Here is a 13694-nt window from a genome sequence, read left to right as displayed (position 1 = left end):
CATGCAACAAAACGTCGAACAAAGTGGATCAGCGTAGGACGTTTGTTAAACAAACTTTTCTGCGAGGAGGTGCAAAGTTGATGCAAAAATTTAAATTAAATGCATTTCTTTCTAATTTTATGCAAATTTGTTATACATTCTTAGAGTGATCTGCCCCTAGTTCACAACCCACCGTACCTTTTGTAGTATCCGTTGGACAAACGAAGAACCCGTATTTAAGTTCATTTAGTATCGTAAAATGTGCCTTTGTTAATGTCTACTATTATAGTTGTGCTTTGCTGGTAGGACACTTTGAACTGGGCCGCTTGTCTCATGTCAAATTTACTTTGACAATCCAACTGACAACAGCTCACACTAACCCAGCCCAAACTTGTTCAGTAATTTCTTTTGACGACTTGCTCAGTAAAGTGATATTTTTAAGGAGCTGTCAGCAAATTCTTTAAAAATTCGCGGAATAGTTTTCATTTTTTAGCGATTTTCAGTAAGTTTTCGAATAATTTACTGACTCCCGCAATATTTTTCACTGAATTTATCAGGTCTTCTGTTTTTTTCGGTACATAAACATTATCCAGTAAAATACTGACTGATTGTTCGGCAAAATTGTACCAACGTTACCGAACCTCGTCAAAAACTTACAAAACAGGTACAGCCAATCATCTTTCAAGTCGCCATTTTCCGAGGAAACTGCTGACTGACCAGTGTTTTTTGACGTTTGGATAGAACGGATTGCGGAGAGTTCGGTACCAAATTGTTTTACTGAATTGAGTACCGAACGGTTTGCTGGTCAAAACCCCAGCAAAATTTTACTGTACCCAGTAATTTAAATTAAGTGTGTAGACATGTAATGAAATGCATTTACACTGCTAACATCTCCTTTAGCTTAGGGGCAGATCACTCCAAGAATGTATAACAACTCAAGTAACCACTAAGCCGTGAAAATGGCATCAATTCGGTTCTTTAGTCGCTCATAGAACACGGGCAGAGTTTTTAGGGTAAATATCCTACTTTAATGCTGCTTAAAGGCCAATTTTGGCGAAACATTCGGCTGATACACTGCCTACTCCTACTTTTTCCACCGCGCCTTTGGAGATATGTTAAAACAATTTGTGGTGGGTAGAACCTATGACACAGGGATGCCAGGTGATATTTTGAAAAATCTGTGCGCGGCCCATTTAAAAATCTGTGTCTATCTTTGTCACGGAAAACTTATGCAATCTTGGCTGAAAATAAGATGTGGAGACCTTTTTTTGGCTTTTGCGCGAGTCAAAAATTAAGCGCAAGGTACAAAATTGAGAAATCCGTGCTTATCTGTGCATTCTAGAAGAAAGCTGTGGAAATCTGTGCGTTGAAACTAAAAAACGTGGAAATCTGTGCAGTTCTTGCAATCTGTGCAGCATATTGAAAATCTGTGAAACACAGATAAATCTGTGCACCTGGCATCCCTGCTAAGACAAGACGTGACCTGGGACGGGACCTGCGGATTCGTGTTTTCTTATTCTTTCTTTTTGTTTGTTATATCTTACTTCTTCGATTCGCACACACTAATACTTGGTATAGTTCAAGAAATGACATGACTTTTTTAAAGAACAAACCAGAATTGAACCTTCATTTTTTTTTGTGAATCCATTATCATGAAGTGCAAGGTCAAAAATTGCGGTCGTAGTAAAGCGAAAAATCCGGAGATGACTTTTCACCATTTTCCGGTGAATCCCGATTTGTGAGAACAGTGGGAGAAGTTCACAAGAATTAACGATCTCGAAATTAATGACAGCACTATCATCTCCACTATCATTATTGATCTAATGATTAATTTATTGAAATATTTGAAAAAAAAAAGTTAGCATTTACTTAATTTCAAATAGAATACTCCCCATATTAATCACTCTGAGGACAGCCGGTTCAATCTGATATTTGCGTGCTGGATCAATTTGACACGTGTTTTTTTTCTTTCCGCAGGTCCCGTCCCAGGACGTGACAATCGGCTTCTTATTTTTCCTTCTGCACTCTTCTTTTTGCACATTTTCACCCTGCCGAAATCCAAGATGGGAGAAAGGTGGGAACATTTGACACTTTTGAGTGTATTAGTTTAATACTTGCAAAATTAAGCATGGCGGCCGGGGCCCTTGAAGTGAACGAACGAGCATCCTGATTCTTTGGCGCACGGTGAAAAGTGAGAAAAAGCCGAGCTTTACCTCAGATCTGCCTATTAGAACACTTAGGGACACTTTTTACTTCGAAAAAATCGATTAAATTAACTATGACCGAACCAAAGGAAAACTTATGGCAACAGAAAGCCCACTTACGTCATTTGTTTGTGCTTTTCTTCTTCATATCCTCTTGTTTTTTCGGCTTCATCAAAGAAAAATGACAACCGCACTCACACACAGAAAAAAATGTGCACACCTGTAACCGTCTTGGCCGAAATCTTCCGAACAGTGTTGCTATTTTTATTAATGAAAATGGAGTCTTGTTAATTTATTTTATGCCGGAAATATTTTGTATCTTGAATCCACTAAGGGCACCGTTTTTCCATGTCATGTGTGTTTAGTAAGGTTTGATGAAGCCATTTTCTGAAAATTTTTAGATTATGGTGTGGTTTCTGTCTTATTTTTGTTAAAGTTAATCAACCGCGTATGAGGTAAATGCATGATAAATACTTGTTTCACTTTGCCGCACAATTTCAGTTCGATTTAATGATTTTTACTTTTTCAACGATAATAATTTTATTTGTCAAAAGTAATAACAATCTTTTCTTATAAATATAGCAATACTGCCAAACATCATTTCGGTATCCCTGCAGTAACATTGCGTACGGTGCAAAAAGTCAGAATCAACCAATCAGGAGTATAGACGCTCATAGTAATAGACTCGCGGAGGCACATTTAGCGAGCCAAACAAACTGTCAAAATTTGGAGCCAAACGAACATGACGTCATAAAATGCATACCAGAAGCATAAGTATTGTAATTAGCCAAAGAAAAATAATACCGAAATGAAGATTTTATTTAAAAAGATCATTTGTTCACGTTTAGTGCCCTTTAAAATGTTAAAAACATCATTTCTGTTGGAAGTCACATAGGCCTATAAGTTTTTCTTTCCCTAAATTAATAGAAATTATATACTACTTTTATACAATAAATATTTGTAAAATCGGGAACGACTTCAGTCTAAAATGGAAATGACAGTTACATGATGTTGTTTCAAGGCTTTGCATTATACCAATACGAAGAAAAAATGTAACATGTTGAAGATTTAAATAAGGGATCTTTTATTATAGAAGTTTTATTGAAACGGTAACGGTCATACTATTAAGGTCATATGTTAAACAGCCATTGATTTGCTGTCGAATCTTTTCTCACGAGAACATTTTTCTCCACTCACTCTGAGACGAAACATCACGTATCTTTTAATAAGCTTTTCTTTGATTTGATGACATGTAGGCAAGTGAGATCCTGGGATTTGCAACATCAGCGAAAAAAGTCTCTCCTCCAAATTCTCGTTCCAAACTTTAAGGTGTTCAATGTTCCGCTTGTAAATAATTTCCAACTGGGCAAAAAAATTAAATGTATCGAAATTAACGTACATTAACGCCTTACCGGTAAAATCTTTCATTTCAGTAAATGTTGAGTACCATTTCGGCGTAGTATCGCTGCTGGTACAACTGTCGATGCAGATATTGCATACACTTTTTCGTTCAGATATTTGACGCAATATCATTCCAGCTAGGTAGAATACCACGTTCTGTTCAGATAAATGCATTTTTCGACATTCATCTACGATAATATCATCTTCTGCCGAGTCTTCTACTACATAATCCCACTGACAATTTCCTAAACCATGATCGATGATCCGTTCTTTAGATTCTTCAATCGAAGGACAACATAGATATTCCGTTTTTTCGTTTTTGGATAAATTTTGTAAATGATCAGAAAAATTTAGCAACCAATCACAAGAATCCCAATCGTAGGAAGAGTTTGTTACTATATTTAAGTACTGAGAAACAGTTAACAATTTTAAACTGTCCTTGACCTGAAGTGCAGAAGGGCGAATTTGTCGTCGTCTAAGCTGGGAAAAAACGTTCTCTAGACAGTCTTGTGTAAATCTGCCTCCGAAAACAAATTGGAACCCCTGTTGATGTAGCAAATAATCGCTGAGACGTAAGAAACAATTGGTTGACATTATAGCCGATGACTGCCACGGTTTCCACAGTCTCTTTTTACCGACCCTGCAACGAAAAACCATAATTCGAAATTCTTCCAGTGCGTATACTGCTTTGTTGTAGGCAGCTTTGTTGGTTAGACTCAATGCCAAAGCGGGGGTCCTCGCAGTCATAATTCCGAACCAAGCTGCTACACAATCGACGAAATAAGCAGTCGTAAATATATCAGTTCTTCCCGTTTCACTGGCATAAAATTGCAATGCCGCTGATACAGTATGGTTGACGTATTTAGTTGCATTTTGAACCTTCATTTTTTCGAAATTCGATAGTCCTTTACTAAAGTCTACGTCCTCCATACTTAACCCAGAGGCCATTCTGAGATTGCATTTCTGTTCATATAAGACAAGTTCCTTTAGATGATATATATTCGCCAGAGTAGAAGTAAAACCGTTTTCCTTCACGCTTTCTTCAGATAGTTGTATAACACCGTTTGAAACCCAACCATGCACTATACTTTTAAACACATGCACGCAATCTGGTATCATTTCAAAAGAGCGTGTGTGATCAACTGGATGTTGTAGAGCTTCAGAGTGCAATACTTTATTTTGAGCGTGTAGCACTCCCAGATCGTTTCACAAGCGTTTGTTATGGCCTAGAAAAATAATGTTAAATTAATAGGAAATAGTAAAAAAAAATAATAGTCGTACCGCCACAGTCGCTAATGGCACCGTGAACGAGTAGACCGATTGATTCAGCTTTTTCAACAAGATCAAAAAGTATTGATTTTAGGCATCCATGCTGGATTGTGTCTCCTGTGTAGAAGTATCCAATTATTTGTTTCCAACGAGTGCAAAGCCCTACTAACATAAAAGCGAGAACATGATTGGCGATACCAACGTGCCCTGGAAGTGTGATTTTTCCAACAATTTTTTTTTAAATTTGCGCAATAGCTACTGCCTGGAAGAATAGCCATTTCATCGAACACAATGACGCAGTTTTTGTCACGGTCAACCATAGCTGCAATCTTATGTTTCAGAAGTTCGAACACTTCATCGAGGCATCCGCTGTCAAAATGTAGATATTGAAGTCTTTCGTTTAGGGTTCTGGTGCTTGGTAATAAACGCTTTTTACGTTCTATCTCATAGGCCGCTGATCCGCAAGAAAATCTGGTCTGAAGTCCTTCGATTATACTTTGATTAGACCATTTAGCAGGTTTCTTCAATCCAGTCGTCAACAGGTTATATTGATCGTCACCTAAAGTTTTTCGCAACTGTGTGGCATTATTTTCAAAAACTTCCAATTTTCTTTTTAATTTGTCATTCGCATATTTATATTTCGCAACTTCCCTGTAAAACATAATGGTTACTGTTGGTCTATATGCACTTCCGGAGTCATTCCGAACGAGAAAAATGAGAATGGAATGATCAAACGAAAAGTGGGTGAAATCGTTCTAAAACTACTTTCCGGAGACATTTCGCAAATTACCTTTGTGAATCAGAACACCCCGTGCAATTACTGTACTTCTGCTGAGCCACTTCGATCGATTTAGTAGTTCCATTCCCGTTATCGGATGATATTATTCCGAGAGGCAGAATCTGCTTACTTCCTTCATTCGATGCGATTGCATAAGACGCAGCAATACCTCCAGCAGAAAAAGGATCTGTGTTCGATTTTGGTTTCATAGAAGCGGAGTCGACGTACACCTCCGTGCCCACTGGTGTGAAGTTTTCTATATTTTCCGTTTCAGCCTGGCAACCATACCAACGATTCATTCGCTTTGGTGTCCTTAATTGCGCAACATTTTCGTATCGCGGAATCGCTCCGGGAACTTTTTTGATTTTGCCACTGCTACTGAAGTATAAATCGTCTTCCCCGAAGTGCAACTATGCGAATAAAAAATAATTTAAATTAAATCTACACTATGTGCAATGGTGTTTCCTCAACATACACTACATAATCTATGACTCCCGGATATTACAAACTCTTCCGGTAGTCTGCAGAACTTGAGCCATTTCTTTCGATCCTGTTCATTTGCTGGAAATCGCAAGAAACCGATATTTTGCATTCCACATTGCGAATTATTTTTGCACAGCGTAAAAAAACATTTCATTTTCACTTGTTCAATCAACTAGCGAATTGATAAACAACAACCACTAAAAATTTATGATGTTTATAAAAGAAAGCATAACATTCGCTTACGAGCTAGCACATTTTCAAGTGATGCCGGTTTAATATGCTAGATTTGCAAGTTGCCAGATTTGCAGTTTTTGCATCCGCTGGTCTATTACTATGAGCGTCTATAATCAGGAGCTGGACCACTCTGACGTAAAATTGGAACAAAATCAGCCCCCCTATTGTCACGTCTTGTCTTAGGGTAGAACCCACTGGTTTATAAAAAACAAAACAAGAAGAGGGAGGAAATAGTTATTTGTTTCTCCTTTTATTCTTTCGTGGTCTTTCTGTCACATGCGGCGTTTGATTTTTTTCAGTACGCCCTGCGTTCCAGGCTCAAATTTCTGCCTTTAGAAAATTTGGGGGCTACTTTGCTCCAGCACGCTTGCTGTTTGATCCATTTGGTCGTTGGCAAATCTAACTAATATTAGGGGGATGGTTTTGATAATATTTTTTTTTAACTTTCATCAGTTCTAAGGTAAATTGAAATAAATCATCGCAATGTACGATATCATTTTATAGCTCGAAGGTTTTGTGCCCATTAATTTGTTTACGTCGACATTTGCAAAACTCGGAAGCTGATAAGGTTTCCTATGCTTACAATGTGCCTCATATCATATTTGTTTTGATGTGAAATTTATTGATTAGAAATGTCAACCATAACAGGCATTAAAACGGCATCAGTGACTACCGTATCTTGCTAATAGCTACAGAGCTTAAAAGCTCTACAGGAGACCTTCATATACCCATATACGGCCTGCTTCAATGTTTGATATTCGTAGTACTTATAAGCATTTGCAAAGCATTTATAAAGCTTACAGACATTTGCAAAGCTTGTATAGAGCCTATAAGCATCGAAAAGCCGTTATATAGTGAATATAATGCTTGCTTTAGTACTTAGTGGTTTCCTGGGTAGCAAATACGGCAAAACCTCCCTTCGTTATGATTTCAACACTAGTATTTTGATTTTTTTTATTTTGACAACTGCTTCCGTTGGTAGCACTTTAAATGACTCCAATTATATTTGGAAAACGTATCGTATCCTGATCGTTGGATTTGTTTTGCAAATAGTGTGCATGTCGAATCAAGTAGATGAATTAGTTTTGAAACCTGGTTTCATTACTAAATACATTACATCCCAGTCAAAAAGGGCAATTGGCTGGCTAACGGGGGGCTATTTGCCAACTCGGATGCGCTAATTGCACTTCAATTTGCCAGCAAATCGCTGGCAATTAGGGGGCTATTTCAAATGCAACATTTGGGCGATTTGCCGCCGTCATTTTTTAACCGCACGACCCGCTCTTAAATCGCTCACAAATCGCCCAGGGAACGCGCCATTTAATCGCCCTTAATTGCCTAATATGAAAATTACAAATATTACTTATTTTCGGATTCATTATCTACTCACATAAACTTATCACTACACCAGGTAATCACCACCAAATTATAGGAAGAATCAATGGTTAAATTGGCATTGCACACCAAAACTTACCACAATCTGACTTTTATTAAGAGTTTAGGTTAGATATCTTGTTCCACTATATTTACACACGATTCTACAATTTCCCACATTTGTTGGCTAAATGAAGTGCACTAGACAAACAAAATACAAGCGAGAACACGCCAATCGTTTAAAAAAAAAACAATTTTAAGCTTAAACCAAACATGGCCCGCCATGTTTGAAAAACGCAAATACAACCAAGTCCTTTTCAGCCGTCAGAGAATTTGTCTAAGTGTTGAAATTGCCTTTAAATCGCATTCGCAAATTGCATTTGTTCCTAGGCGCAATTAGCACAGGCGAGTTGAGTTAAAAGTCAAACTTTTTAAATCGCCTGACCATGTTCGTCCGCATTTTTTTTGACAGGGATGCATTGCAACCACGATTTGACTAAATTCCACCGAAAAATTGTTTGTCTTTTGATGGATGCACAATTCTCGAGTACTTTTTCAAATGGACGTAAGTAACATTGAGAGTCTCTCTTTGTTTATTTTCTCTTTCGTTTATTACGACGTCATTACAACACTTTGTACTAATTTTCCAGTACATATCGAAAGCCGACGGTTTTTACTACAATATTATGCAAAGAGTAGAGTAGTAAATGTTGAAATGGCCGAGTAATGAACAGAAGAGAAAGACCTCAAAGAGAATCTCTCATTGTTACTTACGTCCATTTGAAAAAGTACTCGAGAATTATTAATCATCTTCAAATGAGATACGAGCAGAGATGCCAGATTTGCAGACAAGTCTGCAAATTCGCAGACTTTTAATTTAAGCTGCAGATTTTTTCGATGACGCAGATATTTGCAGATTTTTTAGTTTGGTTGCAGATATTTACAGATTTTTGAATATAAAGGCTTTTGGTTACACTAGCTTTCCTGACATTTTTTGTTCTTCCCAGACTTTTAAAATTATTATTGCAGACATTTGAAAAAAGTACCTGGCATCTCTGGATACGAGTAATGTTTGTTTACTCTGCTCGATTCCTCTGCTCAATATAAGGTATTCTGGGCTTCACACTATTCGTATCTCTCGCTATACTCTGATCATGATCAGTCAAATTAAGTGGCGCACTTGATAGAGAATCCAAATTACTTTTGAGTAGACCTATGAGAAGAGAAGACAATCGCATAATACTCACCACATGTGTGCGTCGGTCACCTTAAGCTGTAAATTGTTCGCATTTAAGCTCTAAATTGTTCGTGTTTTTCGATAAGTGAAAAATTAAACCGCCACGACTAACTGTAAAAAATCTGGAAAGATGTTGAGCAGAAACCAAGCGAGCATTGCTCTCCTCCAGAGCAGTGTGGGAAGCACATTGCAGTGTCTTCCAGAATGCTTGGCGGAGCGCAAAGAATCCGGTTATTCGTCCCTAAAATCGCTAGGGAAGCTCCAACAAAGGAACCAGCCCTCCTCTTTGGAAAACTGAAAGAACTCTTCAGAAATTCAGTACTATAAAAGTAAAAATTATCCGTCGTCTCACCAGACCCGGAGAAATTGATATAAAGCCCGGAGGTCCAGAGATCGCCTCTGAAAATCGGAGTCTCCGGGTGAAACACGGAGGTGTGGCAACCCTAATTGTAAATCGACTGCGAGAACTTTGCGCCGAACAATGTTGGAACAGTAATAACTATGATTTTTATTGTTTTTAGATTGTCGGGTAAATGCTATTGTAAAATTCTATTCGGGCAGTGCTTAAAAACATATGCCAGAATCGAAACGATGCTCAAAATTGACTGATTAACTCTCATTTTGTATGAAATTCAATAAAACAAACCTGTAGATACAACTTTGGAATAATCCATAGTATGGAAAGTTCATAAAAATGATAGACCCACAAACATTCAGGCTAGATTATTTTTTTGAAAATCTGTGTAAACTTTCAAATTGATAAACGTTGAAAATCCGTGTTTCGCTATTGCTATCTACGCAACTGTTTACTGCACGTATTTGACAACTGGACTCCAAGTGCGTACTTGTTTCAGACATCTGATTTACACGTTTCGAATCGAGGCTAAACGTCTGTAATTTGCGATAGTACTAAAAGTCTAAGAATAAAATAATTTATCTCTTAAACCAGGTCCAACGGGGTGAGTTTTATCGATGTCTGTGATAAAATTTTATTTTCCGGTTAATTATCCTATTTTATTCTTTATTTAATAACCAAATATCGCTGACCAAGTTTCCAACCCTGATCAACCTGATCCCTTTAGAATTTTGTGAAATCTGCTATCTTATGACCCCTCGTCGTTCTTATTTTCCTAATAAATTTGTCCCCCTCTTCGATCGGCGTTACTGCGTATCGTCGTGCGAGCAAAAAAATGGTCGCGAACAGGAGAAACGTCAAATACACGTCAACACGAAACGGCCACCAGCCAGCTTCGCATGTAAACAACGGTTACTTTTTCCCAAATTTTCCTTAGTTTTTCCAAACCAAACGCTACTAAACCATGATCAAACAACCCGTGCTGGCCGAACTGCAGTACTTTGTCAGCAGCGTGTCGCTGCTGTACAAAGGAATCCCACTGAAAGACCCGGCCGCGCTCGTAAAGTGCAGTCTGCATCTGCTGGATGATCTTCCGTCGACGCGGGATGCTGTGTTCGAGTACTTTTCGCTGGTGTTCAACAGTGCCGTGAAAGCTTATCTGATCAATGTGGAGGTGAGTGGTGCTAGCGATCGGGATTTTCGATACGATTTTAGAGTGATTATTTTTGTTTCCGACAGAAAAGTAACACCGATGGGTTACAGGACGATGACGCTATTCAGGAGATTCACGAAGCGCTCGAACGGCTCGTGACGAATGGTCCACCGGCCTGGTCGCCGTTGATATCGTCGTGGTGCCTGAGGCTGCTGGGGGAGATTTGCGACAAGAATAGCCGTCGCCGTCCGTTAGACATTCGAATGTCCTGTAATTTGTGGCTCGGCTGCAATGCCATCCGATGCCTGATGGGACTGACGGCATTGTGCTTCAGCAAACTGGATGAGTTTGAGGTGGATGCTTGCATTACCGGATTGTTGAACACGTTTTCCCAGTATTCGCCGTACTTTGATTGGGTGGTGGCGCGACTCGGTGGCTGCTTTCCTTCGAAGGTCATTTCGAAAATGCTGTTCTGTGGTTTAAAGCGGTTCACCGGGGAGTATGATCAGGTCGACTCGGAGGTGGAAGTTTTAAGCTACTTGGCAGCGACCAACGAAGAGGATCTGAAGCAGGCCTTGAAGGAGATTGTCGTGCGGGAAACGAACAACAAATTGACCGTGCCGTACTTGTTGCATCTGTCGAAGAATTCGGAGGTACTGGCGCAATCGCTGGCGGTGGTGTTTTTGGACAACTGTGAGTATGTTTTATAGTGCGAAATTGGAATATGTTAAGAGGTAATTTTTCAGATACCGACGCCCATCTGCACCTGATCAAGGTCCAGTCGAAATTTTGGCCCGCCAACTATAGCACCAGCAACGTCATCCATATCGTAATTAATCTGCTGTTGAAGGTGAAAAAGAAATCCATTCAGGTTCTACTAACGCTACCACGAATATCGGAAAAGTACCCCTGGTGCCAGGAGCTGTTGGAAATGCTATTCGTCGAACTGGAAACTATCGTTCTGGAAAAACGCTCCTGCCCGCTGTTGGACGATGCTGTTAAAGATTCCTCCAAAGAGCTACTGTGGCAGTCGTGTCTCAGCGATTGTACCTTGGCACAGCAAAGCGCCGTTCGTTTAATTCTGCTAGCCAGTCACAAATCGTCCTACTTCCTACAGCAATCCATCGCTAAGATGTTGATGGCTTCTTCCGGCGGCCCGACCAACCCCAGCAAACCGCATCTGAATGCGCTGGCCCGGCTACTCGGTGGACCACATGGTTCTGCCGAATATCCCCGGATGAAGCCGGCTTTCGAGATAGCCCTTGGAAGGATGATGCTCAATCCAACTGGTGGCAAGGGTGGCCGGGAGAATTTCAACGTCCTTCGGAATCTGGTGGAGATTGTAAAACTGGAACGGGATTCGTTCAATGTGCATCTGAAGAAAACCAACTGCGTGGCAGTGCTGCAGGAACTGCTCGGTAAATTGCTTGCCATTTGGGAGCTTCTGATGAACCAGGAGAAGCACGCACTGGCGTCATCGCAGCAGGTGCAGGAGGAGATACGGCCTGCCGGGGTGGAGGTTAAGGTGAGTGTTTCATTTATAAACTTTTTTTGTAACATTTATAAACTTTTTTTAAATCTTTCTCCGATTTTGTTAGGTGGAAAACAAACGCATTAAACGGGAGGGTGGTGAGACGGAACCAATTGACAATTACGACACAACGACCGTCTTCGACCAGATTCACATGATCGCCAAGTTGATCGATTGTATGGAGTTGCACGCAAAAGTATACACTTTCGATATGGCTGAAACGCTCAAGTTGTCCCAGTTGACCGTTCGGTACTTTTTCCTGTGTCTGCAGCAGGCTCATGTCGGTGGTAATCTCAGCTCGGAAGATGATACCAATTTGAACCGGTGTTATCAATTGCTGTCGAGGCATTCCGCCACCAGAAAGGCAGCAAGAACTGCCGCACTGCGAGATATTTTGGAGGGAGCACTTTTTCTGTACGGAAATCTGTTCGGATCGCAAATAGAGAGCGATTCCGTTGAGTACAGCAAACCGGACGAGCTGTTGATCAAGTTGAACCAGAAACAGGGACTTGCGATGAACGCTTCTCGATCGACAGTGTTGCACGCTGGTATCATCGGCTTAGGACCGAAACAACCGGTCAAAATGGCAGATGGGCCAGAGCTGGAGATGCAAAATCGACTGATCAGTGCCATCGTGGCGTGCTGTCAGGATGCGGAACATCAAAACACGATCGACGGCTATAGTTACGTGTCGCTGTTGCTGGTGGAATTGGTGTCCCCGGACGTGATGTACAATGGGTTACCCTGGCCAGACGAAGAATTCACCAAAGTGACGATGGAACGAGATCTGCAGATCCGACGCATGTTTCGCACCTGTCCAATACTGTGGTCGATCCTGGGACTGATCGCATGCTACCGACCGGCACTGTGTTACAGTTCCGTGCTACTGCGAGCACTGTGCGCTTCAGCTTTACACCAGTGGCGTTCAAAATCGGCGGAAACGATGAATGGACAGAAGACGGAGCTAATGTACGTGACCACTAAGTTACTAGAGCTGCTGGCGTTAGGGCAGCTGCTACCTCCCCCACTTAGCTATTTACATATCGTTCTTCCCTATCTGGATGCGAACGAAGTAAGTATATAACTTTGCTTTTACATCTGTTTATTGTTTAAATTATCCTCCCCACCCAGATCATTTACGTGCTCAAGGAGTGCATCTGGAACTACCTGAAAGATCACGTCCCCTCGCCGGTGCTGTTCGTGTGCGACCCGACCGGTTTCCACTGGCGCGATCCGGCAACATCCCGACCTCCGCCACAATACACCAATCCGCTGCGGCACACGATGCAGCGGAAGCTGGACGTACTGGGTCATCTGTATCAGCAGATGTTTTTCGAGCCGGAACTACGATATCCGAGCGTGCCATCTCAACCCGCGATACCGAATCCGATCGCCATGGTAAACGGGCTTGGTGGTAATGGTAATGGTGGTCCACTGCTGCAAGCGACCAACGGAAATGGACTGCCTCTGGTGGCCGCCAATGGGAACGGGCACCTGGCGGGGCTGAATGCCGGCGGTGGTCCGGTGATACTGGGGCCCGTTGTTACGATAGATTAAAACAGACATACACACACACACACACACACTAGATTGTAGATAGATGACTAATGTTTCGCGGCAAAGTTTTACACAATGGAATTCTGGAGTAGAATCACGTAAATGAATAATTTTTTCGAAGAACTTGTTTTCGTAAATT

The 13694-nt window shown here is 40.8% G+C and overlaps 1 protein-coding gene across 1 annotated transcript; it reads left to right on the top strand.

The window, feature by feature from the left end:
* Positions 1–10157: 10157 nt before the first annotated feature.
* On the top strand, positions 10158–13678 carry LOC131677225 (integrator complex subunit 5). The gene is made up of 5 exons (XM_058956938.1): positions 10158–10488; positions 10554–11160; positions 11214–11992; positions 12066–13070; positions 13130–13678. The coding sequence occupies exons 1-5, from the start codon at positions 10279–10281 to the stop codon at positions 13553–13555; spliced, it is 3027 nt and encodes a 1008-aa protein (XP_058812921.1). The 5' UTR covers positions 10158–10278; the 3' UTR covers positions 13556–13678.
* The last annotated feature ends 16 nt before the right edge of the window (positions 13679–13694 follow it).

This window comes from Topomyia yanbarensis, chromosome 1 (genome assembly GCF_030247195.1).
Source record: "Topomyia yanbarensis strain Yona2022 chromosome 1, ASM3024719v1, whole genome shotgun sequence".
Lineage (NCBI taxonomy): Eukaryota > Metazoa > Arthropoda > Insecta > Diptera > Culicidae > Topomyia > Topomyia yanbarensis.
This window is presented reverse-complemented; position numbering and strand designations above follow the sequence as displayed.